Here is a 27548-nt window from a genome sequence, read left to right as displayed (position 1 = left end):
AATTCAAAATATAGTGGACTATCTAAACCGGAATCTGCCCAATCCAGATATTTGTCTAAACCGGTCGAATTATTTGATCTCGAACATTTCTTTATTTATCTATAGCTGCAGTTTTACTAATCCGGACTCTGTCTGCTCTGTAATCCGGCCCTATTTCAAGGTCCCGTTCCTTCTTTACTCTGTTAAAATACATACCCCTTCAGGAAAATTATCAATTGGCCATACATGTCACCCCTTCAGGAAAATTATCAATTGGCCATACGAGGTGGACACGGTCAGTAAAACATATTTCACCCATAATAGATGATGCTGTCTTGTCGATTAAAAACGTTTACGTTATTATATCAGCTTCAGGTGCTTTATGCGAGCGAGGTTTCTTCTGGAGGGCCAACGTCTCTGCCACTAGACCAGTTTATGCTGGTACGGAAACAGATAAGGAGTCAAATATTCAAGCAGAAAATGAAAATGAAATGAACTGCATAGTCGTAAGCGCGACGTTCCAGAAGTCATTGATAAAATCGGAAAAAGATGTCCGGTATTTATCTCATCTGGATAAAGTGGACAAAAGATAACAGAGGATACGATCATTAAGATGAAGGCGTTTTCAATTATGCGGTTATAATATAAAATATTCATATTGACAGAACGTCAAACTGCACTGTACTTCCATCAGTGGACAAGATATTATTTGGAAAATGTGCACCTGTTTGACCTTTGACCTTGAAGATAAGGTCACAGTGACCTTACGGCTGTGCACTGCATACTGCAAAATTTTGTTAAAATATCTTGAAAGGGTTAAAGTTATGGCCCAGACAATATTCACAAGTCAATGTTGTAATTATTCATTGACAGCATAATGCACTCCGTCATTGGCTGAAAAAAGTAAACATTCACTTATTTAACCTTTGACCTCCAAGTCAATGTTGCGATGATCCCTTGTCAGAGCAATTTGCGTCACAGCCTATGTAGTAATCGGCCTCCGGATTTTGACATGGAAGGCGATTTGTATTGTCTGTGATTCCTTGTTAAAGAACAAAACAACTTTTTTTCCCCTAAGGACAGTTTTAATGTAGCTCCTGATAGATGACATTCAAAATCATAGATGACATTCAAAAGTCATATTCTAAATTTGTTTACATACTTTCAACATCAAAACATCACACTCCTCAAAAATACCTATTGCAATAGGAGACATCATGTATTCCAACATCCAAAAGAAATACTCGGCTCACTAGTTAACACTTCAGATACACAAAAGGCAACGTTACATATATATATTATTTCATAATTACAAAACATCATAGTTCATAGAAAAGGACACTATTTCTGGACAGGATCAACAACACTATTTAGCAGAATGTTGTCACAAGTAAAAAACTGAAATTTTACTATAATAGTCCTTTTAAAAAAAATTAAAAGTAAACACCAATTTGGGTTGTCAAAATAATACTATTCATGCTACAAGTCCCTGTGGACATTCCCATAACCAATGGGACCCATGAGTTATTGCCAAATTAATGTAACACTATTAATACACTAGAGATGTGATTTTTGAATGGATCTATTTTTGCTATTTTTTGGGAAGAATAAAATCATAAAATCATACATATATCTTGTGGGTAAGAAATATATGACAGGGGCTTGGCCGCAAATTATATATATATATTAGAAGCATAGGTTGGGAATTCATACCAAGCCCCTGTGAGATGTATAGATTGAAAGCATAGGGACCAGAAAAATAATATGTTGATCATAGGAATGGTATAGAGTATTTACATATGTATATATATGCCAGTTTACTATTACAATTCATTTAAGCATTGATGTCATTTTTTTTTTAGTTTCATCGGGGTATGAAACAAACTTTGTTCGCGGATTCATACAGTTTGCAAACAAAATTTGTTTCATACCTGATGAAACTAAAAAAAAAATAACATCAATACTTAATACTTAATTTTTGAAAATGATTTTCTAATTTAAAACATGTTTTATGTACAATTTTACTGATTTTAAATGGGATTCTTTTTCTCAAATCAATACGCAACGTCAATTGTCGTATTGTGACCGCCATTCTCGGAATTTCTTTCATAGAAGAATGAAAAGAATTTTTCGACCAATCACATTTGAGTATTTACCATGAAAACAAAGAAAAATTAATTATAGTGTTTTATACCAGGTTTCTAACCCCTGTGACAATTCTAATGTTTAGAAAAAACTTTCATCTGTTGATGTGAAATATTCAGATTTTTCTTTTATATTTACATCTCTGTAATTCAAAAAAAAAATCCCTAAAAGTGACTATGGTCCAGAGAGATTTTTGTATGTAACAGAAGATGCTTTGGTTAAACAGGCAAATGCCATTTTAATATTTAAGATTATGCATCTGAAAAATGAAATAACACAAACTTTACAAAACAAACACTTCATCAATAAACGTTGCTAGATTCAGTTGCTGTATTTCTCAAAACAAGGTAACATTTGGCAATTGACAAACTTCACCCAAGTTACTTCTATAGTGACAATAACTTCTAAAATAATCAAATTAAACACTCTATTCTACCAATCAAGACGCATAAAAAATCTAACATATACATATCAAAGAGATACTCAGTCTAGAAAGAAACATGTTAATGAGTAAAATTAAACGAAATTTAAAGAAAGTAACCTATTTTTTTAGTTTTACCTTAAGATATACATAAACATTGATTCTCTTTAGTCTGGTCACTTGAGCACTTTAAGTCTTTTACATCAACCATAGGTCCAGGGTTTGATCCCCAAGCAGAGGTATGATGTCTTCTCCAGTAATGAAGCTGAGGAATTTTCCACAAAATGTTTCAATACATGTATAATTAACTAGGTCATATTGTTTGACCTGGTATCATTGTATGACCAAGTTATCACTATGAGGCTGTATGAAATAGCAAGTTTATACCAATTAGCATATTCATCAATGTACATTATGTATGACCTCATAAGTAAAAAAAATTCAGTTAGTGAATGATCGAACAACTTCACTGTATGATCTTGTTTATTCTAGACGTCCTACAATGTACATTATTCTCTATAAACTAGTGAATCCAGTAAGTTTTCACCAGACAAATGTTTACCTATCTTGATAGTCAAGTTGATACAGATTAGCACAGTTTAATTCTTCCTTTCCTACTTTACGATGCTGTGTGTTTAAATTTAAATGTCACAAAAATTTACTGTTATAAAGCAGTGTATGTGAAAGATCAAGGGGTCAACATTGGAAACTGGAGATCTGGAGTTTGGAAAGAGGTCGCATACAGGAGGTTTTTTGGTTTATTATCTAAATCTAAACATTTTTTTGCTTAACTTAAACCCTGGTTTATTATCTAAATTCAAACAGTTTTTGCTGAAACATCTCGAGTAAATACAAGTTAATACAATGCAATCGGCTCATTTTTGAGCCATTAAGATTTTAGACACTCTTGTAAGCAAAAAAAAAAATACTTAAAAAAATAGGCAGTCTGGGACCAAAATTTTACACATAAGTGTGATTAAGTGACCTAGTTAACAGTCTGACTCACACAAAACAGCTACATAGTTAATACAGATGACCTAGTTACCACTTAGACATACTTCCATGACCTACTGAACACTCTTTGACCTCATTTTTACACAATCGAGTCTCAATGGATTTCTCTTTCAAATGAGCGAATGACAAACTCTATACAAAAGAGAAAGAACAACATTTGACCTACTGAGATTCTGCTTTACTACCTAAACATACGTACTTAAATATACTTAAATTACACACAAAATAGGCTGGTCCAGTCGTTAACTGTACCGAGGGTATGGTAACAGAATCAACTGTTCAAGTTGTTCTTTGCAATGATGGAATACGAGACAAATACTTATTAATAACATATATGAAACTCTGCTCTTGTGAATGATGACAGTAAAAAATCGGAAATCTCGCTCTGAAATGTCAGTATATGAAATGCTTATGCAATGATTTCTAGTTGAACATAGATTTTCTTCTTACAAAGTCTGCATGTGGTTACACATTGATATTCTAATGTGGTATTGCAATCATTTTTCTAAAACTTAATGGTATTGATTACAACTGTGAATAATTATCAGTCAGAAGGATGAGTTTAAATGTGTTTCACACAGAGACCTAGCTATTCTTGGTCCTACCTCTCTTTCAGACAATGTTAGGTATAAAGCTGTTTAGTAAATTATACAGGGGAAATAACTCTTACATATATCAAAACATAACACAGTGTTAAGTCATCCCTGAGCCCCAATCTGCCGGGGGAAAACTAGACCAGGTGGGTTTACAATAGACACAGCAGGACAAGAACTCATGAGGTAAAATGTATGAATGTATTAAACACAGTTCATGTTAATACATGAAAACAAAAATCATTCTTGCTTACAAATACCTCCATTTTACATGGGATCTGTTGGACAGTGTTTTCACCACATTTCTTACTATCACAAATTCAAACAGACATATAAGTATAGCGACTTAGCCCTACACGGGATACCTATCCATCAAAACGTCTATTTCTGGTGTCAGGGCCAGAGGAAACTTCAATTGTCACTATGATCTACAATATAATCTCACTGTACATCCCATTTCAATGGGTTTATGTTTTATGAGGATACAGGATGCATGAACTCCAAATGAAGCAGGTTTTATCTGTACTTGTCTGCAACTAAAATGAGCTACCGGTACTAAAATAGATATGTGTTAAGCTTTAGTTAATAGAATGAGCCACATAAGAAGCACGATAAAATAAATGTTCCATTGTAGTAAGTATATATACCAGATTTATTCGCCAATAAGCCCATCCCTGTCCTGTTGTTTAGTCAAAATTCCAACATGTTTCATCGTAGTTCTTCAATAAGCCCACTGCCACATGTTAAAAGCTGTTGTTAGTCCCTGAGCTTATTAAAGGATGTACATGACACGATTGTCATTAAACAACATTGATGATAATTTGAACCCTTTCGTTAGGTTAATATCTATTTCAATATGACTTGTATAATGATATTTCCAAATTTTTAATGAATTCATAAAATTGATTTTATGCTATTTTATGCATAAGGCAGGCAAATTCTGAATCTTTTTATCATTATTTACTTTTTTTAAACAGATTTGCAAAAAAAAATCAAAAAAAAAATCGGCATACAATACTTTAGTTAAAAGCTAAAGTTACCATCATAAGCAATTACATAACAAGTATATGATCTACAAACAAAAACCAACAATATAATAAAATGAAGTTAATGTCAATTTTACAAAGAACTTAGGTTGGAAACATTATTTTTTTTTACAAAAACTGTCTGATTATATCATTGTCAAAAAAACTGCCATGTTGCATTGTACATCTTAAAACCCTCTATTATTATTATAAATATGATATCACTGAAATAAAAAGAATGTCTTCATAAAACAGACAAGTTTTGGAAATTTGTCCTTTTGTGATAAAATATATAATATACACATGTACATATATTAATTATTAAAGTTCAAAATATACCAATAAAAACACCTCTTAGACCTATGAGATGTAACCTGTGTTTTTGGTAGCAATACATGTAGTTAATATTTCCTACCTAGTAGCATTTACTTCTCATTAAAATCTCAGTCTTTGAATAAATCATAATAATGAAGCATTAATTTATAAAAAAGCGAAAACTCTTTTATTGCAACTTTAATTTGAGTTTAATCAAAATTGAATTCCGATGAGGAATATCAACATATTTCAGTCCAAAATATGAGATGATTCCTACATTTGAGTCATTACCTAAAGTGTTTTATACCAATTTTAAACAATATTTTATATTTCATTTAGAGCTATCAAACACATTCAGAACAAAACAGAAGAAATGGGCCGGTCTGTGCTGTTATGGATGTGTTTTTGGGGCAGGACACTTTACCCTAATTGCTCTGGAAGGCATGCGACAGACCTCCCTTGTGTTTTCAATAAAGTTGTTGCCAGCTACTACTACAAATGACTGTGGCTGTTCATGTGTGACAGCAAACACACAAATCAATTTATCTGCCCTTTTTACCAAACACTTTAAGGAATCTTACTACTTTCATATTCATATTCAAAGTTTGTTATGTCTAACTAGACAGCTATGGGCTGCTGGCTACAGGCAAAGAGTATAATAAATTTTCTTTATTACCAGCACTAAAAATCAAACTGTTTTCTGGTCTTTACCAAAAACACAGGGATATCTTTTGTTTGGCCTTACATATTCTTATATATTATATATAGATATCATTTAAAATTCCTGTATAATTACATCTGACCTCACGAAACAAAACTGCCAAAATCAACATACTTCCTTACTGCAACCTCAGGCACCCAACAGTTCAACCTTTAACCTCTAACCTTTTGATAAAGAGACAAAAATGCCTCTGATGCCAGAGTTCATGCTCACTATAAATTTTCAGGTTCACTCTCCCTGATCTCCAAAAAAAGACTGAACTTCTAGTCTAATATTCTGACACTCATATCCACTCTACTTTTATCACGTACATAGACCAAACACTTCAAATTTTCATATGATGACCTTTGACCTTACACATGTTCACCCCTGAACTAGCAACCTCCTTCACCTCAGAGTTTACAAAGGCAGAAGAGAAGAGGAATGAATGCACCTAGGGCCATGATAACTGGAAGGAGCATCGTGCTGGTGTCATCGGACGCATAAGGGTCCTTGACCTTGGGGCCTGAAGGTCGTCGTGTCTTGGATGGCCTGTCAGAAGAATCTTCCTCTTCGTCCACCTCTTCTTCCTCTCGAGGCGTCTCTGTTCCTGGTAATGATGGTAACTTGGGCACATCTGTAATCATCAACCACAGACAAAAGACTTTAGAGTTAGTTTTAGTTTACAAGCATTAACCCTGTAACAACACCAGTAAATACACTGCCCTCATTAGGTTCCTAGACACTTTACAGAAATATTTTTCTAATTCAGCATCCAATAGTTAAATAATGTTATGATCAACAATTGCTACAATTAGATTCTTGATCAATCATGAGCAGAAAGGGAAATGTCTATAAAACTATTTACCAAATGAAAGGGGAGTGGTAGATACATTTTTCAGCATATGTGTTTTACATATTATTGTAATGCTTTATCATAAAAGAAGGTCAGTAATTTTTATCTATTTAATCACTTTTTTTAAGTCTTATGTAAATCAGTAAGTACTGTAAGCTTCAATATTATAGTCAAACTATGATCCATCAGAAAGTCTTGATTGAAAAGTTGCATTGGCCATTTAGTTTTCCTGATCTGTCTCAAAAGCCCCTGTACACCTGTGGACCAAGGCAAACCTACCTATAAAGTTTGAGAAAACTCTTCAAGCCCTTCGATTCTCAAGAAATCACAATTACAATCTTAAATGGTCAAAATTTAAATACAAATCAGCTAGGGAAAAGACAATGATGTGCTGTCCGTGTTGTGAAAGGAACCATGTTGTTCACTTATTGTACCACCTGACCGGTTTTGTTACCAAGTCAGAACTTGTCTGAGGAGAAGCGAGTCGAGTCAGGAGCCCTTTATATAGAGCTACAAAGGGTGGCCCATGGCACGCACTTGCAACACAATATGAACAGCATGTCAGTGTCTTTTTCTCTGCCATTTTGTTTCGTATCTCCAGCAGATTTTTTTGTGCTGTCCAAGTAGGCGTCTAATGTCCTACACAGCATATTCACATTAACCAATCATCCGTCTCTCACACCCAGGTCTTTACTGGCGACTTGAAATGTAAAACAGGGCAACCGCGTGCCTCCTAAATTCAACACCAAAAGGGGCCAGCTTTCAATTAAACTATGGCACCATATGAAGAAGTCTGTCACAGCTTACTAAACATGATCAGCATAATGGAGTTCTGTCGATATAGACAGCCTACACCAGATTTTATCAATGAAAAGTCCACTATTAGCATAAGTCAGTTACATCAATAGCTACAGTGGTAGAATTAGCCAATAGACACACACCATATATAGCACTATTCTAAGTGGCTTCCTATTCGGAATATTCCAGGAAAACTTCGACTTACTCCAACTGAAAATCGAGTACCTTAAAATAGGCGTTCTACTCTAAATTACAGACCTATGCTCTAGTGTATACGACCCACCATAGCCTGGTCTGAGCAGTTTTCTAATGAAAACCATATTCTGCCAACACTCTTGTTTACGACTCTTATATATACAAAGTCATTGATTGCAAAGCTTGCAATTTCAGTCTTCATTGAAAACTCTTCATTTGCAAAAACTGTTGTAGATTTTGTACACATACTGACTTCGAGGTTGGTAAATTTCACCAAATCCTTGCTTACCTGATCGCCTGCTTTTAATGCACAATATATTGGGGGAATCCAGGCCACATTAGAAAACACAAACACATCCTAGTAGCACTCCATTTCAACTTCCAATCACATTAAATACTGAAACGATTGTAATACCACTAGATACAATGTACACCAATTCTTTACCATGACACCCCTAGGGAGTAATGTCCATGGGTAATTGTTGCAGCCTCAATCAGTCAATTTCGTCAAAATTAAAAAGTGCTGCCTGTCATTGAAAGACCAATTCCATGACAAAATTTCAGAGAAATAGTGAAACCAAACTTTGAGTTAAAATTCAAAATGGCCACTTATTGGCCATTTTGCTTTTCTGGTCAGTCCCAAATTTATCAGGCACACCTACTGTAGATATCAAGGGGAACTAAACAATGAAATTCAAGAAAAAAAATCTTTCAAGTACTTCTCAAGAAATAGCAATAAAAAGGATTGTTTGTCAATGGACTAAGGACAACAGTAGGCTAAAAGTTAACAATCAAGGAGTCTTTATTATTTTCACTTACAGGTAGGGTTAGTTTATAGAAATATCCACTTCAAAAATAATACCAGCAGAATTGTTTGCTTGCATACTGGTACTGAAGTAGGCTATTAATATACAAGATTTTATGGAGGCAGTTAACAAGTACATAAAATACATACCGTCTATTGTTCCTTGCATTAAATATATTGCGTTAATTTTTGGATTATCATAATCTCCCTGAAAAATAAAAGTATAGATATATATATTATAAGTAAATATTGTTTCAATTTTTTTTCATATCACAGTGAAAATATACATGTCACATAATGATGTCAGAATGAACCAATGACATACAAGTAACTTTAGAGAAATTTTGGTATTTTGGTATTATTTGTTTACTTTCAGGTCAGGTACAAAGGGACACAAGTGAGAATGGAAAATGTATTTATGCCTTTGTTGTATTTTTTTAATAGGAAAATTTCAACCCAAATTATCATTATCAAATGGCCATAATTCTAGAAAAAATGAAATTACCATTATAAATCATTATCAGAACGTAAATTAACTTGTCTTTCACATTAACATACCAAATTATAGCTCTATAATTTCATTATCTTATCAATTCAATGCCCAGAAAAAAATTGACAGAATTTCAACCAAGGATCTTGAGAAACAGTTTATATTTTGTTAAGAGCATCAGTATGCTTCCATGCAGTATAAACAGTCTGGACACTACTTCTGAATCATACACATGCAGTTATTCTGATGAAAATGTTATATTAAAGCGAGCATTCTATTTCGAGTCTGAGGCTATGATATTTCCAAGGTTACAAGAATATGTTGTAAAAACATATTCTTAAGGGTTTTTAAAGGTGTCAATTACGAGATAAATACCTTCATAAATTCTACTATAAGTTTGCTGTTGATCTTGGATGTTTCCCCATTGACTTTGAGCTTCCCTGATCTAATTGTGAATTCTATAAGTTCATCATGTGCCACTCCCCGTCCGACTTTACTATAAATATCCAGTTCATCCACAACTGTGTGTTCTCCATTTAGTGTGACATCAAAGACCTGGAAAATAATAAAACATGTACAATAGTATGTAAAAGCTAGAATTTCTACTCAATCATAAATAATTAATTAATCCATTGTTTGTACGCAGAATGCAGCTTTCTGATTAGTTGAGATTTTTTTCATACAATTATGAAAAAAAATCTGAAAATGGCGCGAAAAATGTGACGTCACAATACAACAATTGACGTTGCGTATTGATTTGAGAAAAAGAATCCCATATAAAACCAGTAAAATTGTACATAAAACATTTTTTAAATTAGATTTTTTTTTAAAAATTAATTATAAGCGTTGATGTCAATTATTTTTTAGTTTCATAGGAGTATAAAAAAAATTTGTTTGCAAACTTCTGTATGAATCCACACTGATGAAATTAACAAAAATTGACATCAATATTAATGTTTAACTGTAACTAAATGTTTTGATGATCATATACATCCTGTAGACCCATGTTTTCAACTCCCCAAAATGAGGTCCGATTCTTGAGACTGAAGGGATATGTCTATTTGACGTATCGTAACTGTATGTTTTGACTCTTCAGATTTCTGAGAAATAGCTATTAGACTAATAGAACTGCTAAAAATATAGGGTCAGCTGGATGTCCTATCGTTTACAAAGTGATAATGCATGAAACACATTGAATGTGCAATACACTGCTCAGCTAGAGCTTCTCGTTAGCTCCCTCTTGATCTAGGTTGGTCAAGACTGTTAGCAAGCCAGGTGTCCCAAGTTCAATCCTTAGCAGAGGCATTCAAATAGATTTAAACAAGGATCTCTGTTACATATTTAAGAAGCTTTGTCAATCTGTTATGCATATATACAAATGTATAAAAGGACTAATATTTCTGTAGTGTTCACACTGGGCACAGGGGATATCTAGTCTAATTAACTGTCTTATATTAAAAAATAGTCAGAAATACCTCTATATAAAGGCGTTATACATAGGTATTTATGACATTTTTATTACAACGCGAAATTAACATGTCCCTGTACACTAGGGTAAAAATACTACTTCCTCATTTAACAGCTTGTTCTTGGAATTTGCACTTTTCTGTAATCGGCGTTTCACATGAATTAAACCGACAATCAATTTAAAGGTGTTTGTGTGGATTTTCATAAGTTGAGAACTAAGAGAAGTCCAAATATTGATCAACAAGAACATCAAAACAGTGATTTTCTATAAACAAAGAATTTGTCAATAATTACTTTTTGGTTTGGCGATGTGAACCAGACTTCACAGAATTTCAGTACGAGGACATATTCACCATCTCCGCTGAGTGGAATGTCGTACCCAAACGTTGACATGTGATATCGCTCAGTCTGATATAAAATCTGGTCCTGAGCGACCACTCGAGAAACCATTAATGTCTTTCCATAGTCGGATGAGATCCCCACTTTCAGTGAATCTGCCTCATATCGAATACCGTTGATGTCGGTGTGCGATTCGCCCCCGCAATTCACTGCCCATATAACTTCACCAATACCTAACGACTGTGATACTAATGAGAAAATTGTGCATATAAGGAAGAGCATTCGCTTCCTATGGCAAAAACAAAAGGTCATGTTTGCAAACACACGACCGATCACCGTCAACATGTTTTGACTGCTTGTCCAAACCGGCGAATGTCCAGGAAGTGAGGTTTACAGCGCCACCTGTTGGCAAGGGAGAATACTTGTGACAGGTGGTCGTTTTTGATTCGTCAATTTTTTGTATATATATTGTTAAGGACCTAAGTTTCAGTTTCCGTGACAGATGAGTCCGATCCATAACCAAACAGTTTCTGTACGAATAACTGTCACTATATCATTAAACGTTGCCATGGTAACAACAGCCAGCACGTAAGGAATTAATAATAATATGTAGTATATTTCGTTATTCTATTATATTTAGTTAGAAATGTTAGTGTTAGTAGTTTTAGTAGTTCAGGTTTATGTTGACCATGAGTAATTAGATGGGGTGCCCTATTTGCCCTACATTGCCCGACTTAATTATGTACATGCTGACCGTGAGATTTTAGGCAGCGTAATATTAATTACCTTGATCCGTGGCTACTGGTCTACGTTTGACACTGTTTGGGATTTATTGCCCCATGGCTTCGGGAGATCACTCTGGGGGTTCCTTATAGGTCCTCTGTCTATATTACCTATGGTCATCATATACTCATTCCTGATCACCATCTAAATGTTTACGTGTATGTGTATCCACATATCTAGGTCAACGGACCGCCTGCTCCGACAGTTTGCCCGACTGCTCCGGCAGTTTGCCCGACTGCTCCGACAGGATTTGGTCAGGTTATGTCAGAAGGTCAGTTCAGGACACGTTTGCCCGATCGGGCAATCGTTGCCCGACAGACTTTAGTATATAAGGAAGAGTGAGAGAGCTCGGGGGGTTCGAATTCGAGGTGCCTAGGTGTTGCTATGCTGGATTGTGCTGGATATGTTTGAGAGGGATTTACCTCAAACTGTGTAACTGTTGTACATGTTGCCGATACTGAATACAAGAGTCTGAAACTGGGAGACGGTGTTGTTTTGTGATGTTCTCGACGGCCCACGCATACTAAATTATCCAAAACTCGGACATTGTAGCGAGTGCCCGACGCTACCACTGAGGGCATTGCCGAGTGACTCCGGAACTGTGACACGGTTGTTGTGTTCGCCGGGGGTTTTCGCGCTACAATTGGTGGCAGCGGTGTGGGATTTAAGTTGAGACTTTTACTATGGAACAACACAAAGAAGTTCTCCATCAAGAATCTTTAATTGATTCTGGACTTGATGTATCGCCGATAAAACCAAAATTTACCAGCACACCTAGAAGACGAAAGTACATGGCGGCTAGAACTCCCCTTCAAAGGAGCCGCCAGGATGATGTTGACGCACGCACGTCCGGTCGAGATGGATCGACACAGGAGGGATGTTGTTCACTATTTGTGTGCGTGTTCTCCCTAGTAACTTTAGCATTAGGACTAATATCTCTACTGGTGTATTGGAGTTATGAGTACGTCTCCAGTAACATCTTTGTCGATGTCAGTGTCCTGCAGCGATATGCTAAACAGGGAGGATTTATTGGACTGTTATGTGTGATGCTATGCACGACAGTCTTAACTGTAACCAAGTTAATATGGAGTATAAGGAAATGGCTGGATACTTATCTTTATAGGAGCGAGGAAAAAGTATGCCCTCGATGCAGAAACTTTCCGTTCCAGAGAGCCTGGCATCCTGAATACCAAATACGGAGAACTTTTAGTGGAAAACGTACAGAGATATGGCCAGAATTCCTTGATTATTTTGAAAATCTGGTCCAACTGAATATGTGGAATGAGGGACGTAAAAGGCGTGTGTTATTGAGCACGTTACGTGGACAGGCTGCATCATATGTATACGGTCTTCAACCGTCATGCAAACGTAGCTACGATCGTCTGTTGAAAAAAATGGACGAAAGATTTGGATTTATAGCCATGAAAGAAAATTATGTGGCTGACGCCAAATTACGACACAGGAACAGGGGAGAATCACTAAGGGATTTTGGTCAAGCCTTGGAGGATTTGTACCGGCGTGCCTATCAAGACAAACCTGACTTAGTGGACGAATATACCCTGCATTCATTTCTAGACAAATGCGACGAGTCTGAAGAATTTCGCCTCGCAATTAAGAGAACTAAACCGAAAAATATATCTGAAGCAGTTTCAAACGCTATATACGAAGAATGTTTACATATAAGAGAGAGGGAACTATCGAGAGAAAACAAGTCATATACACAAAATGGAATTAGTGTCGATTCCGAAACGGAGCTAAGTGAACAAAGCCCGCGTTTTCCTAGAAACAAGTGGAATACAAGAAATAGGCGGAAGAGAAACCATGTACATAATGGCGGTGCACGTCGAGACACATCTAATCGTAATTTAGACAATCAACCGATCGGTTATGTGGATTTAAACCCGTTCGGACAAGTTCGAAGGTCTCCAAAAGATGATTGTCGCACTAAACTGACAAAGTGGAAACGGAGTAATAAGGCAAAAACCAACAGTACCAGAAATGAATTCCGATTCCCTCAGCGGGAAACGGCAAATACTATCAGGTGCAACAGGACCGCCAGAACATCCCATAGCCCGCCAATTTATGAAAAGCCTTTAAACAACGACACATCCACTACTGTCGATGAACGGACCCAGTGCCAAACACCACAAGAAGCTCAGAATGATACCGGAAATGGGAAACCAGAAGTGTCTACTGCAACTTCCTGTGAACCGGAATGTGAAGGGATTATAAGGGATACCTCAAATCGTATCCAAGCACAGAAGGTTTCAGTTACGATCAAAGGGTCAACTACATCGGAAGATGATTCTCATGAAACCACGCCAAATCATGCTCCAGGGAGTAGTTTTGTATCTGAAGAGTCTAAAACAGAACCCGAGAGTGGATACGAGTCACCGGGATGTGTTAGACTGAGGAAGAGGAAACTCAATAGACATTTCATCGCTCACATGAAGTTACCTTCAAGATCTGTACTCAAAATGCGTGAAGGACTAAAAAGGGATTAGTTAACAAATTGTGCTGTTCCAGTGACATTCATTTTAAAATGTTTAAGTGACATTCGCATTAAACTGTGCCAGTGATTTTCCGTTTGGATTACATACATCGTGCCAGTGACATTACCTTGGATTTATTTGAATTACATTCCTGCTATAGCTGTGACATTCATTGGAGTACATTTATTTAATACACGATGTGATAACTTTTTGGTTTATAATTATAAAACGGACATTTTTGGATTATATTAATTTGAAGAAACTACACCACATTGATGTGAAAATAAACTGTGACTTTCCGGATATCGTGCTGTTGTGACTTTAACTTTATTACTAACGATAGTGTGTGAAAAACATTCTAGGATTAATAATTATCATAAAATACGGACATTCAATTGATTACATTACCGTGATTTGTGTAGTCACAAAATGTGTTTAAAACATTGGACTCGTACCTTATACGAACCCGCGATATTCCATCTATGTGATTATTATCGCCTTGTATGTACTTGTAAATTTCATAGATGTATAATATTCATCATCATTTTTGCTAGAGAATGTCCTAAATGTTAAGCTTAAAATGTCATGTGCATTTACGTAAATGAATTTATGTTTGTTCCACTATTATGAATTCGGTGTTAATATTACGAATAGTTAGTTGGGAAATAGCGTCCTGAATGGGTGTGTTATTGGGTATTCTATATCCACACAAAACATAACCCCCGGGAACGAAAATAGTATGCTTTCATCGACGGGCACTAGATGCCCATGCGATGTATTGTTCATAAATTAGTGTAGATAGTACATTGTCGGGCAATACCTGTCCATACTTTGTGCTGTACCTGTTTTCACACCTGTTTATTCTATTTCAATGATGGTCTGATACACGTTATATAGTTCAATATGATAACATTTTATTAGTTTGATTTTTGATAATGTTTTGAGTATATCACATTGTGTACATTATGTAACGATTTTACTTTTATAACTGCATACATGTTTATTGTTCCTCGAAAATATGACTTTCAATGTATGAGAGAGAGAGGGAAAAGGAGAGTTCCTAATTAGCTTTGATCTTCATCGACGGACACTAGATACCCATGCGATCATGATGTATTGTTCATAGAATAGTGTACATGTAGTTATCGTCGGCGGACACTTGATATCCATGCGACAAGCGTATGTATACATGTCAAATTATAGGTTTTTGTTTGTAATTTTATATATCACACATATTTTAGATTGAGAGAAAAAGAGAGGAAGAATATGATCACTTGTTGAACAGTGGAAGTTCAATGTTCCAAAGGAGGGGGAAGTGTAGTATATTTCGTTATTCTATTATATTTAGTTAGAAATGTTAGTGTTAGTAGTTTTAGTAGTTCAGGTTTATGTTGACCATGAGTAATTAGATGGGGTGCCCTATTTGCCCTACATTGCCCGACTTAATTATGTACATGCTGACCGTGAGATTTTAGGCAGCGTAATACACCGGTCATTCACTGATAACGTTTTAATTACCTTGATCCGTGGCTACTGGTCTACGTTTGACACTGTTTGGGATTTATTGCCCCATGGCTTCGGGAGATCACTCTGGGGGTTCCTTATAGGTCCTCTGTCTATATTACCTATGGTCATCATATACTCATTCCTGATCACCATCTAAATGTTTACGTGTATGTGTATCCACATATCTAGGTCAACGGACCGCCTGCTCCGACAGTTTGCCCGACTGCTCCGGCAGTTTGCCCGACTGCTCCGACAGGATTTGGTCAGGTTATGTCAGAAGGTCAGTTCAGGACACGTTTGCCCGATCGGGCAATCGTTGCCCGACAGACTTTAGTATATAAGGAAGAGTGAGAGAGCTCGGGGGGTTCGAATTCGAGGTGCCTAGGTGTTGCTATGCTGGATTGTGCTGGATATGTTTGAGAGGGATTTACCTCAAACTGTGTAACTGTTGTACATGTTGCCGATACTGAATACAAGAGTCTGAAACTGGGAGACGGTGTTGTTTTGTGATGTTCTCGACGGCCCACGCATACTAAATTATCCAAAACTCGGACATTGTAGCGAGTGCCCGACGCTACCACTGAGGGCATTGCCGAGTGACTCCGGAACTGTGACACGGTTGTTGTGTTCGCCGGGGGTTTTCGCGCTACAAATATCTCTATAATCAGCTGCCATTATATTTAGGGCCTATAGAATCTGTGTTTAGGGTCAACATTGTTGAGAGAGCTTAAAAATATATTGTACTTACATAGTAAATTCAAATATTCTTCTTTAATAACGAGTAAAACATCAAAAATAGAGATATAATAATAGGGTTACAGATATTACAGAGAACATTCTATAAACTATGTAAATCATAATATGCAAATAGATGTATGAACATCTTTATTTGAAATATATATGTATCTTTAAATATTTCACGAAAAAAGTAATCTTCAATTATTCAATTATTTGAAGATAGATTCAATTAATTGAATATATGTTAATTTTGCGTTCTATAGATTTCCATAGTTATTTCTGACATAAATGCAGACATCTTTAAATATTCAAATACAGATATATTTTTTATCCAAATACAGATGCATACCAATCTGTAGAATGTTTAAATACTTTTCGAACAGATCTTGAAATTTCTTGTTCTGGCTCATATGAAATACACAAGTGTAACTCAAACATTCCAAACGTGGGCAAATACCCGAACAGCACACGTTTGCGTTCATGTCGATTTAAACAGGCACTCCCCATGTTCTGTATCGGGTCCATACTATTTCTAATGCATTTAATGTTTTGATATTTCAAAGTGAATCGAACTTTGTTGTGTTCTTTGTGTTTGCGGCCCGAAGCTTATTTCTTGTGTGTTTCAGATTTTATCATGGGGTCACCAAGGTGCTACATTTCGGCGAAAATTGTTCAAATAAAAAACTCTGAACGGGAACACGTGATATATCATATAAAACATTCCTGTTTCATGGTGCCATTAAAGTCACAATTTAGCAATTAATTTTTAATCACCATTTGATGATGTTGGGATGTTCAAATCGCACTTCGACCGTAGTCCGTCCGTCCATACCTGTACTCGCTCAGATGTACTTGTCCGTCCGTCCGGTCGTCCGTACTCACTAAACACCCTTGTGGGGTGCATTCAGCGATTCAGTGTCGCCTATAGGAGACGAATTTAAAAGTAGTTTTCTATCTTACACCATCAATCAACATTAAATCTCACTGCGCATGTGCTTTTTTAGCGACGGAATGAACGGAAATAAAAATAGATTTTGAAATTCTGATCGACATGCGCTGTGCAAGTCTCTAGACAAAACACTACACCCTGCTAGTCGACTTTGGCCGTTCGGCCTCCCGTCCATAAACAATACTTGTTATCACTATTTCTTAAGAAGTACCGGAAAGGTTTTCCTTAATCTTGATATGTACAAATGTCAGGTTTCTTTGCTTCCTTGTTGTGCCCATTTGATTTTGAGTCTGATCCAGAAAACAAAATGGCTGCCAGACGGCCATCTTTTGATCTTGACAGTGAAGTTTCTTACCGCTATTTCTTGAGAAGTTCTGCAATGATTTTTTTCTTAAACTTTATATCAATGTTTTTCTTGATCCCTAGTTGTATTCATTTGATTTGGAGCCTGATTCCGATAATAAAAGACAAATGGACTACTTCTAATTTCCAGAAAGATCGTGTATCTCTCAGATCTTATACATGTATATATGTTTCCCTTGTCTCAAACTTTATATATAGGTTCCCCTTGTCTCAAACTTTATATATAGGTTCCCCTTGTCTAAAACTATATATATATATAGGTTCCCCTTGTCTCAAACTTTATATGTAGGTTCCCCTTGTCTCAAACTTTATATGTAGGTTCCCATTGTCTCAAACTTTATATGTAGGTTCCCCTTGTCTCAAACTTTATATATAGGTTCCCCTTGTCTCAAACTTTATATGTAGGTTCCCCTTGTCTCAAACTTTATATATAGGTTCCCCTTGTCTCAAACTTCATATGTAGGTTCCCCTTGTCTCAAACTTTATATGTAGGTTCCCCTTGTCTCATACTTTATATGTAGGTTCCCATTGTCTCATACTTTATATATAGGTTCCCCTTGTCTCAAACTTTATATGTAGGTTCCCCTTGTCTCATACTTTATATGTAGGTTCCCATTGTCTCAAACTTATATATATAGGTTCCCCTTGTCTCAAACTTTATATGTAGGTTCCTTTGTCTCAAACATTATATGTAGGTTCCCCTTGTCTCAAACTTTATATATAGGTTCCCCTTGTCTCAAACTTTATATGTAGGTTCCCCTTGTCTCAAACTTTATATGTAGGTTCCCATTGTCTCAAACTTTATATGTAGGTTCCCCTTGTCTCAAACATTATATGTAGGTTCCTCTTGTCTCAAACTTTATATGTAGGTTCCCCTTGTCTCAAACTTTATATATAGGTTCCCCTTGTCTCATACTTTATATGTAGGTTCCCCTTGTCTCAAACTTTATATATAGGTTCCCCTTGTCTCAAACTTTATATGTAGGTTCCCCTTGTCTCAAACTTTATATGTAGGTTCCCCTTGTCTCAAACTTTATATGTAGGTTCCCCTTGTCTCAAACTTTATATGTAGGTTCCCCTTGTCTCAAACTTTATATGTAGGTTCCCCTTGTCTCAAACTTTATATGTAGGTTCCCCTTGTCTCAAACTTTATATATAGGTTCCCCTTGTCTCAAACTATATTTATATATATAGGTTCCCCTTGTCTCAGACTTTATATATAGGTTCCCCTTGTCTCAAACTTTATATGTAGGTTCCCCTTGTCTCAAACTTTATATATAGGTTCCCCTTGTCTCAAACTTCATATGTAGGTTCCCCTTGTCTCAAACTTTATATGTAGGTTCCCCTTGTCTCATACTTTATATGTAGGTTCCCCTTGTCTCAAACTTTATATATAGGTTCCCCTTGTCTCAAACTATATTTATATATATAGGTTCCCCTTGTCTCAGACTTTATATATAGGTTCCCCTTGTCTCAAACTTTATATGTAGGTTCCCCTTGTCTCAAACTTTATATATAGGTTCCCCTTGTCTCAAACTTCATATGTAGGTTCCCCTTGTCTCAAACTTTATATGTAGGTTCCCCTTGTCTCATACTTTATATGTAGGTTCCCATTGTCTCATACTTTATATATAGGTTCCCCTTGTCTCAAACTTTATATGTAGGTTCCCCTTGTCTCATACTTTATATGTAGGTTCCCATTGTCTCAAACTTTATATATAGGTTCCCCTTGTCTCAAACTTTATATGTAGGTTCCTTTGTCTCAAACATTATATGTAGGTTCCCCTTGTCTCAAACTTTATATATAGGTTCCCCTTGTCTCAAACTTTATATGTAGGTTCCCCTTGTCTCAAACTTTATATGTAGGTTCCCATTGTCTCAAACTTTATATGTAGGTTCCCCTTGTCTCAAACATTATATGTAGGTTCCTCTTGTCTCAAACTTTATATGTAGGTTCCCCTTGTCTCAAACTTTATATATAGGTTCCCCTTGTCTCATACTTTATATGTAGGTTCCCCTTGTCTCAAACTTTATATATAGGTTCCCCTTGTCTCAAACTTTATATGTAGGTTCCCCTTGTCTCAAACTTTATATGTAGGTTCCCCTTGTCTCAAACTTTATATGTAGGTTCCCCTTGTCTCAAACTTTATATGTAGGTTCCCCTTGTCTCAAACTTTATATGTAGGTTCCCCTTGTCTCAAACTTTATATGTAGGTTCCCCTTGTCTCAAACTTTATATATAGGTTCCCCTTGTCTCAAACTATATTTATATATATAGGTTCCCCTTGTCTCAGACTTTATATATAGGTTCCCCTTGTCTCAAACTTTATATGTAGGTTCCCCTTGTCTCAAACTTTATATATAGGTTCCCCTTGTCTCAAACTTTATATGTAGGTTCCCCTTGTCTCATACTTTATATATAGGTTCCTCTTGTCTCAAACTTTATATATAGGTTCCCCTTGTCTCAAACTTTATATGTAGGTTCCCCTTGTCTCAAACTTTATATGTAGGTTCCCCTTGTCTCAGACTTTATATGTAGGTTCCCATTGTCTCAAACTTTATATATAGGTTCCCCTTGTCTCAAACTTTATATGTAGGTTCCCCTTGTCTCAAACTTTATATATAGGTTCCCCTTGTCTCATACTTTATATGTAGGTTCCCCTTGTCTCAAACTTTATATATAGGTTCCCCTTGTCTCAAACTTTATATGTAGGTTCCCCTTGTCTCAAACTTTATATGTAGGTTCCCCTTCTCTCAAACTTTATATGTAGGTTCCCCTTGTCTCAAACTTTATATGTAGGTTCCCCTTGTCTCAAACTTTATATGTAGGTTCCCCTTGTCTCAAACTTTATATGTAGGTTCCCCTTGTCTCAAACTTTATATATAGGTTCCCCTTGTCTCAAACTATATTTATATATATAGGTTCCCCTTGTCTCAGACTTTATATATAGGTTCCCCTTGTCTCAAACTTTATATGTAGGTTCCCCTTGTCTCAAACTTTATATATAGGTTCCCCTTGTCTCAAACTTTATATGTAGGTTCCCCTTGTCTCATACTTTATATATAGGTTCCTCTTGTCTCAAACTTTATATATAGGTTCCCCTTGTCTCAAACTTTATATGTAGGTTCCCCTTGTCTCAAACTTTATATGTAGGTTCGCCTTGTCTCAGACTTTATATGTAGGTTCCCATTGTCTCAAACTTTATATATAGGTTCCCCTTGTCTCAGACTTTATATGTAGGTTCCCATTGTCTCAAACTTTATATATAGGTTCCCCTTGTCTCAAACTTTATATGTAGGTTCCCCTTGTCTCAAACTTTATATGTAGGTTCCCCTTGTCTCAAACTTTATATATAGGTTCCCCTTTTTTATTTTTGTTTTTGTTTTATATCTTTATCTGCATATAGTAGTGTAGGCACATAATCCGGTAGGTATATGAACCTTAACAAGAAAAACAGAATTTGTTATAAATGTGAACTTTTTTTCATGTAGAGGATGAATTTGATTTTCTCTTTACATGTTAAAGACATTCAGGTCTTAGGAGGAAATATATTGAAATATGCTTCTGATACTCAGTCAGTGTAAGCCATCTGCTTTTAAGGAGATACGACTATCCTATGCTGAGAATGATTTGGTATTTCTTCTCACGAACTCTTGAGTGTAACCTTTGAAAAGTGACTTTAGTTATAATGAAATTATGGTATATAGATATACAGTAGTCACGTGATGGCATATACAAACGTTATAAAGTATTATAAGGAAAAGACAATGTAATAAGGAATAATTGGCTAATCAGAAATTTTATTGTTTTATGAGAGAGAGAGAGAGAGAGAGAGAGAGAGAGAGAGAGAGAGAGAGAGGTTGTTGTAGTCAAGAAATTTAATTACTAATCTCGTGTACAGCCAAACCGGTTATAAATGACACCTCTATATAAAGGACAATTGTCTATAAAGAACTCATCAGACCCACTCCTTCCAATTTACTATGTAATCAACCTTTGTATAAAGGACATCTGTCTATAACGGACACTTTTTATCTGACCCTAGTGTGTCCATTATAGACAGGTTTGACTGCACACCGAAACCTAGAGCTCTTATCATACATGGACATGATCGTGTTATGAAGAAATTAACAAGTCAATCAGTATCAATTTCAACAGTTTATTTGTACATTTTTATATAACATTGAAAAATAGGATATTGTGTATCACGACATTTCATTATCACACATCTCATACAAATTCAGTTCGGCCTGCTTTAGCTAATGCATCATTTGTAGTGTCATGTAGTGTGTCATGTAGTGTCATGTAGTGGCATGGTCGAACAAGGTTTAACATCACAAAATATGAGGTATTGACAGCACCAAAGTGGTTAGATAACCGAACATATATACGAACATTATGCAGATGGTTAGATCGGCCAACATGGACAACATTAAAACAGAGATACACAAACATACTTTCTTCTGTTTTTACTTTGTTTGTTTTTGTTTTGTTGATGTTTTTTATTATTATTATCATTGTTCCCCCCCCCCCCCCCCCCCCCCCCCCCCCTTTTTTTTTTTTTTTTTACAGAAGATAGCGATATGGTCTGATAAACGACACGTAACATACATCTTCAAAATTAATTTACACTCTCGCAATAGAAAAGCAGTAGGAAGCTTGAAGCTCGCAAACAAGAAAGTGAATGTTAATTCAGTTGTCGAATGTATATGGACAAACCCACTGGACAGTCGCAGAGCAAACTCCGAATCCGATCCGCCCAGAGCTCGTACGTATCATCCGGTTAAACGACACGTAGACATCTTCGTTTATACCTCCACTGCTACTGTCTGACTGTCCAGCTAAAGCGTAAAGGCACTGGTCACAGACTTGTTCATCCACTTGACCAGCGTCAGTTAGGATACGGACATGTTCATTGCTTACGAAGACTGTGACGTGGTTGAAGACGTTCGGTGTCAGTGAACCAGAGAACAGCGTCGTGTACGAAGAATTAGCCAGACATTTGTCTCCCTTGAACAAAAAGAAGAAGTCGCCATATCCGAAAAACTCGGCATCGTTCTGCTGGTCACTGCTGTCGCCACCTTTAATGGAAGAGAAAAGAAAAACGGAAAATGAAATTGATCCAATACACAATTACGACATCAAGGGTATTTTTTTAATCGATTATAGATATTAGATATGTATCTCAATATCGAACGAAAATTCAAATCATAATTGTTCCGAAAAAAATTGAGTATAAGTATAATTTATGAAAAAAGAAATATACATCTGTTATCATTGGTATAGTAAACTTTCAACGCTTGCCTACATCACACGTTTACATTCTCAACTAGAATGTTATATTTGGTATTTTTGTGTTTTAAGATCTTTTTACGCAATTTTAGGAAGATACATTTGTAGCTTACTAAAAATATTATATATTTTTGTGATTATTTTCTCTTAACATCTTATATGAATTTAAAAATCTATAATCTACGACATTTTCAAGAGTTTGTGTTTTTAGGCAAACTAGACGAGTTGACTTCCTAGCTCTTCCGACCGGTCTTGAAAACTTACCCCAGCCATCATTGGAAACGCTATCTCCCATTGCAAACAAGTATGCTCCTCGATTATAACTGATGTCCATATCGATTCTCAGCATCTTCCTTCCACAATCTGGAGGAACTCGACAGCCGCATTTAGTTTTTTTCAAAATTCGCCCTGATGACAATCTCACGGCTACATTTCTGTCTGGGACGAGATGACCTATCATATACGACTTCCATGTTGGCGACGTTACTTGGAATGGGAGACTGAGAACGGGAACTCAGGTCGAATTTCATGACACCCTCCACGCAGCAAGGTTTGATCACAGACACTGAAAACATGTAGGAAATGCATTAGACAACAATGAAATCAAAATTGTAATATACTTGAACAAAAAGAAGGGAAAAAAAGAAAAGAAAAAGAAACAGTGCGCAAGTATTCTGATAACAGTTGAATATGTTATTTTCTCTGTTTTTTGTTTTTCTTTTTAATTGCGCATTCAAATGCTTCAAACAGGAAATTTGAAATATTTTAAATAAAGCTACATTATCAAGCATATCTCTTCATTACTTTTATAGTAATTACTGCTATTCGTTGTACAATAATTGATTTAAACAGATTTGTAAAATGATAAATTCAAATGTAGGCACAATCGCAACACATTTTGTAAACAACCATACAGAGAAACTGCAATTAGTCATAATTAAGCATAATGTAACCCCAAAAAAGCGTTAAATTATCGTTGAAATATCGTTAAATTATCGTACGCTAAAATAAACTCCTTGAATTAAAAGAACCCCCTCCCCGGTTCATTTGCTTAGATGTGTAAAATGAGTAGATTCATATTTTTGAGTTACGGTAAACCTCCGGTCAGTTTGAATAGACGGGTAGTTTGAACACGTATTTTCAATAAAAACAGCAATTTTCTAGCTAGTGTTTGTTTAAACTCTGGTTGTTAACTGACACTTCTTCGGATAGTCCGAACCTGTCAAATGAAGAACGTAAAGTAAGATGATCGGCAAACTCCGCTGAAAGCCGCGACGACCAACCCAGTAAAAATGCCCCCCCCCCCCCCCCCCCCCCCCCCCCCCCCCCCCCCCATTAATTTACGTATCTAAAATGACATTTAAGGATTTAAGGATATGGAATTCTACCAATAAAAGGTAAACTTACTTGTTGCGTTTTCCTTCTGCTGTTGTCGATCTTTCTTTTGACCAGCACATTGTGTGATAACAATTACTAGGAAACACCACTTCAACAAAAGTCCTGAAAATATATACACATTGTTTCATTATTACAATTTTGTTGACTTAGCCCTTTACTTGACTTGTTTGTTTGTTTTTGTGATAGTTCATGTTGATATCATTATCTTTATATATAAATAAATATCATATTATCATGAATATTACCCTGAATGGAAGACAGTATATCTTTTTTCCATGTATTACTATTGAATTCAAATATAGTTCCCCATTCTATTTGAGCAGATATATCGGTATTTTGTCCAATGAGCAATTTATAAAAGACTTGATATCCTTTTTCATTTTTCAAAATTATTATGAATATCATATTATTTATCGCCAAGCGATGTCATTTTGTAAATTTGATGCATATATTTGAGGGAAGTGCGTTGATAATGTTGTTATAACGTGTGCCTAAAGTTCGTGTAATTTTTTGCAATACATGTACACTGTATATCGTGTTTTATCATGCCGTTCTACGGAAGCCCATTGGTGTCAAATGTCATATGTAAAAAAAAAAAAATTATTTCGTTTAAACGCAATACTTTTGCGAATAAACGCAAAACTTTTGCCAAAAAAGGATTGCGTTCATTCGCAAAAGTATTGCGTTTATTCGCAAAAGTATTTTGTTTGACATATAACATTTGGCACCAATGGGCCTCCGTACCTATGCTTTTATGTAACGTCAATCCATATACATGTACATGTATACAGGTGTCAGATTTATATATTCCTCTTTGTATAACTTATATTTTATATATATATCGTTAAATGGAAATTGACAGATAAAACACAATTTAATCTAAACTACATTTATTAGATTTTGAAAACATATTCCATATACACCGAATTATATGTGCATGTACTTCATTCCTTTTGAATCCCAAAGATGGAACTAGAAGTAAGCGGTTTTACATATAACGACCTTACGTTCGGTATATACATAATGTATCAATACCTATCATGAATTTCAAAATGTCCCTTGTGAACTTACCAAACATGCTTCCACGTCCGTTTTTCTTACTGGCGTCTTCTGAAATAGACGCTTCCAATCGGAGACTTCAAGTGCGACTGGAACGATTCGAAACATAATTGGTGACGTTTATATATTATATACATAAACTAATATTTAAAGAAAAGAATATAATTAGTCGGCTTATTACAATCGGCAGGTGACATGCTATATTATATACAATTATAGTGTTTTGATGAGGTCGATACATGGTTATCTCAACCTAAGAAAAAAATATCAATCGAGGACGAAGTCATCACTATACCTAATTATCGTCTTAGAAATTTAGAAATGGCATTCAATTCTTGTAGACCTGTATCAAATGGCATATGAATATTTACATTTGTATGTACAAACAATCCTTTAAAATAACAAACAATAGATTGTTTAATACATTCCTTTTCGGCATAGCCGTATAATATTCTTTTGGCCCAGGGTATGACGCGACAGGTGGCGTTATTGGCCAAGATGAAGTATGTGATTGGTCAATGTAGCGGTAAATGCAAAATGCAGTTATGCAGTTAAAAACGAAACGAAAAGTTAAGAATGTAAGCTGAATAAGTGGACGTATTTGTTCAAATGGCACATTAATAAAATTATATTCCTGATTCAAATGCAGTCTTATTATCACCAAATTGATTCAAACTGATATAATTTTGTTATTCGTGCTGAAACGCATTGGTTCATTTATTTATTTCTCCAGCAGTTTTACATTATAACCACCAGCATTAAAACTATGCCGTTTATCTTTTTAATACAAGTTTTTCAAGTTTTTTTATTAGCACTCAGGCACACTAATATCATATGCGACAAGAGGTCAACAAAAAGTACAGCAGCATAATACAATATATAAGTTTGTACTGGATACCAAGTCACATATTTCTCATTCATTGAGACAAAGTTTGAAGTAAATTAGTATATGGTAATATTCGTAATAAATGAAGTTTAAGTAAAATTCGGTTTAGCACGGACTAACAAGCCCGTGGTTTAACTCGTCCGTTTTATATTTTTTTAAAGGTAGACAACTTTAATGTTAAAACAACTTACCTTTTGATGAGAAACAAAGCAGAGGTCAGATTTTGATGTTAATTTCTCGTGGTCAGGGAGTGGAGTGACCCTACCCCACGCGACCCACCCATTTTAACCCCCTGTCCGTTTGTTCAACCAGGAGTCCGAGTGCGCATGCTTCGCGTACCTTACACCTGTTCGGTACCTGGAACGACTGTTTGTTTGTTTGTAAACATGCTCACTGTCAACAATCGAATTGGGCCTAATGAAGCTATTGTTATCTTACCTCTGTGGATTCGCAAATAAATTGGGTTATTGTTCTTGACTTCTAAAAATAGCTACACATGCCACTTTCTTATCAAAGGGGCTATTGTCATAGGCATCTAAAAATAACTTCACTTCCAATTAATCTGGGTTTAATAGAAAAGTGTAATTCACTTACTTAATTAGAAGCTTTAGAATTATTCAGACATGTACTTACATTATGTAAATAAAAAACCAAATCAGGACCCAGTTTCAACACAGGAGCATATCTTGTCATAATATATAGGTATTTTCCGGCTATTTTCTTAATATAAGACTAGACATGGCCCTATGATTTTGGCAGGAGTTTACATGAATGCCAATGTCACAAAATAATTAAAACATAATAATTATTTTTAAGTTTAAACATATTTTATTGACATAAAATGACAAAGGGATTGGTCGGTAAGTTTTGCCAACTTATTGATGACCTTTCCCGCATAAATGACATATGATAATATACAGTGGTCACATGATGATATGT

At 35.6% G+C, this 27548-nt stretch overlaps 2 protein-coding genes across 3 annotated transcripts; both read right to left on the bottom strand.

Moving 5' to 3' along the window:
- Positions 1-1042: 1042 nt before the first annotated feature.
- LOC117332087 (malectin-A-like) lies at positions 1043-12506 on the bottom strand. Its single transcript, XM_033890972.1, is given in 5 exon segments — positions 1043-6829; positions 8997-9054; positions 9712-9891; positions 11098-11544; positions 12348-12506. Coding segments are annotated over 5 exon segments (1068 nt in total). The 3' UTR covers positions 1043-6605.
- Positions 12507-22555: 10049 nt separating this feature from the next.
- On the bottom strand, positions 22556-27037 carry LOC117333714. Of its 2 annotated transcripts, XM_033893136.1 has the most exons (5): positions 26801-27037; positions 25736-25812; positions 24674-24766; positions 23531-23831; positions 22556-23055 (listed from the first exon to the last, which is right to left on the bottom strand). In XM_033893136.1, the coding sequence occupies exons 4-5, from the start codon at positions 23724-23726 to the stop codon at positions 22667-22669; spliced, it is 585 nt and encodes a 194-aa protein (XP_033749027.1). In that variant the 5' UTR covers positions 23727-23831; positions 24674-24766; positions 25736-25812; positions 26801-27037; the 3' UTR covers positions 22556-22666. The 2 variants fall into 2 exon arrangements, with proteins under 2 accessions (XP_033749027.1, XP_033749028.1); XM_033893137.1 differs by lacking the exon at positions 24674-24766.
- Positions 27038-27548: the final 511 nt, after the last annotated feature.

This window comes from Pecten maximus, chromosome 8 (genome assembly GCF_902652985.1).
Source record: "Pecten maximus chromosome 8, xPecMax1.1, whole genome shotgun sequence".
Lineage (NCBI taxonomy): Eukaryota > Metazoa > Mollusca > Bivalvia > Pectinida > Pectinidae > Pecten > Pecten maximus.
The sequence above is the reverse complement of the archived record's forward strand: the minus strand, read 5'-3'. Positions and strand labels throughout refer to the sequence as shown.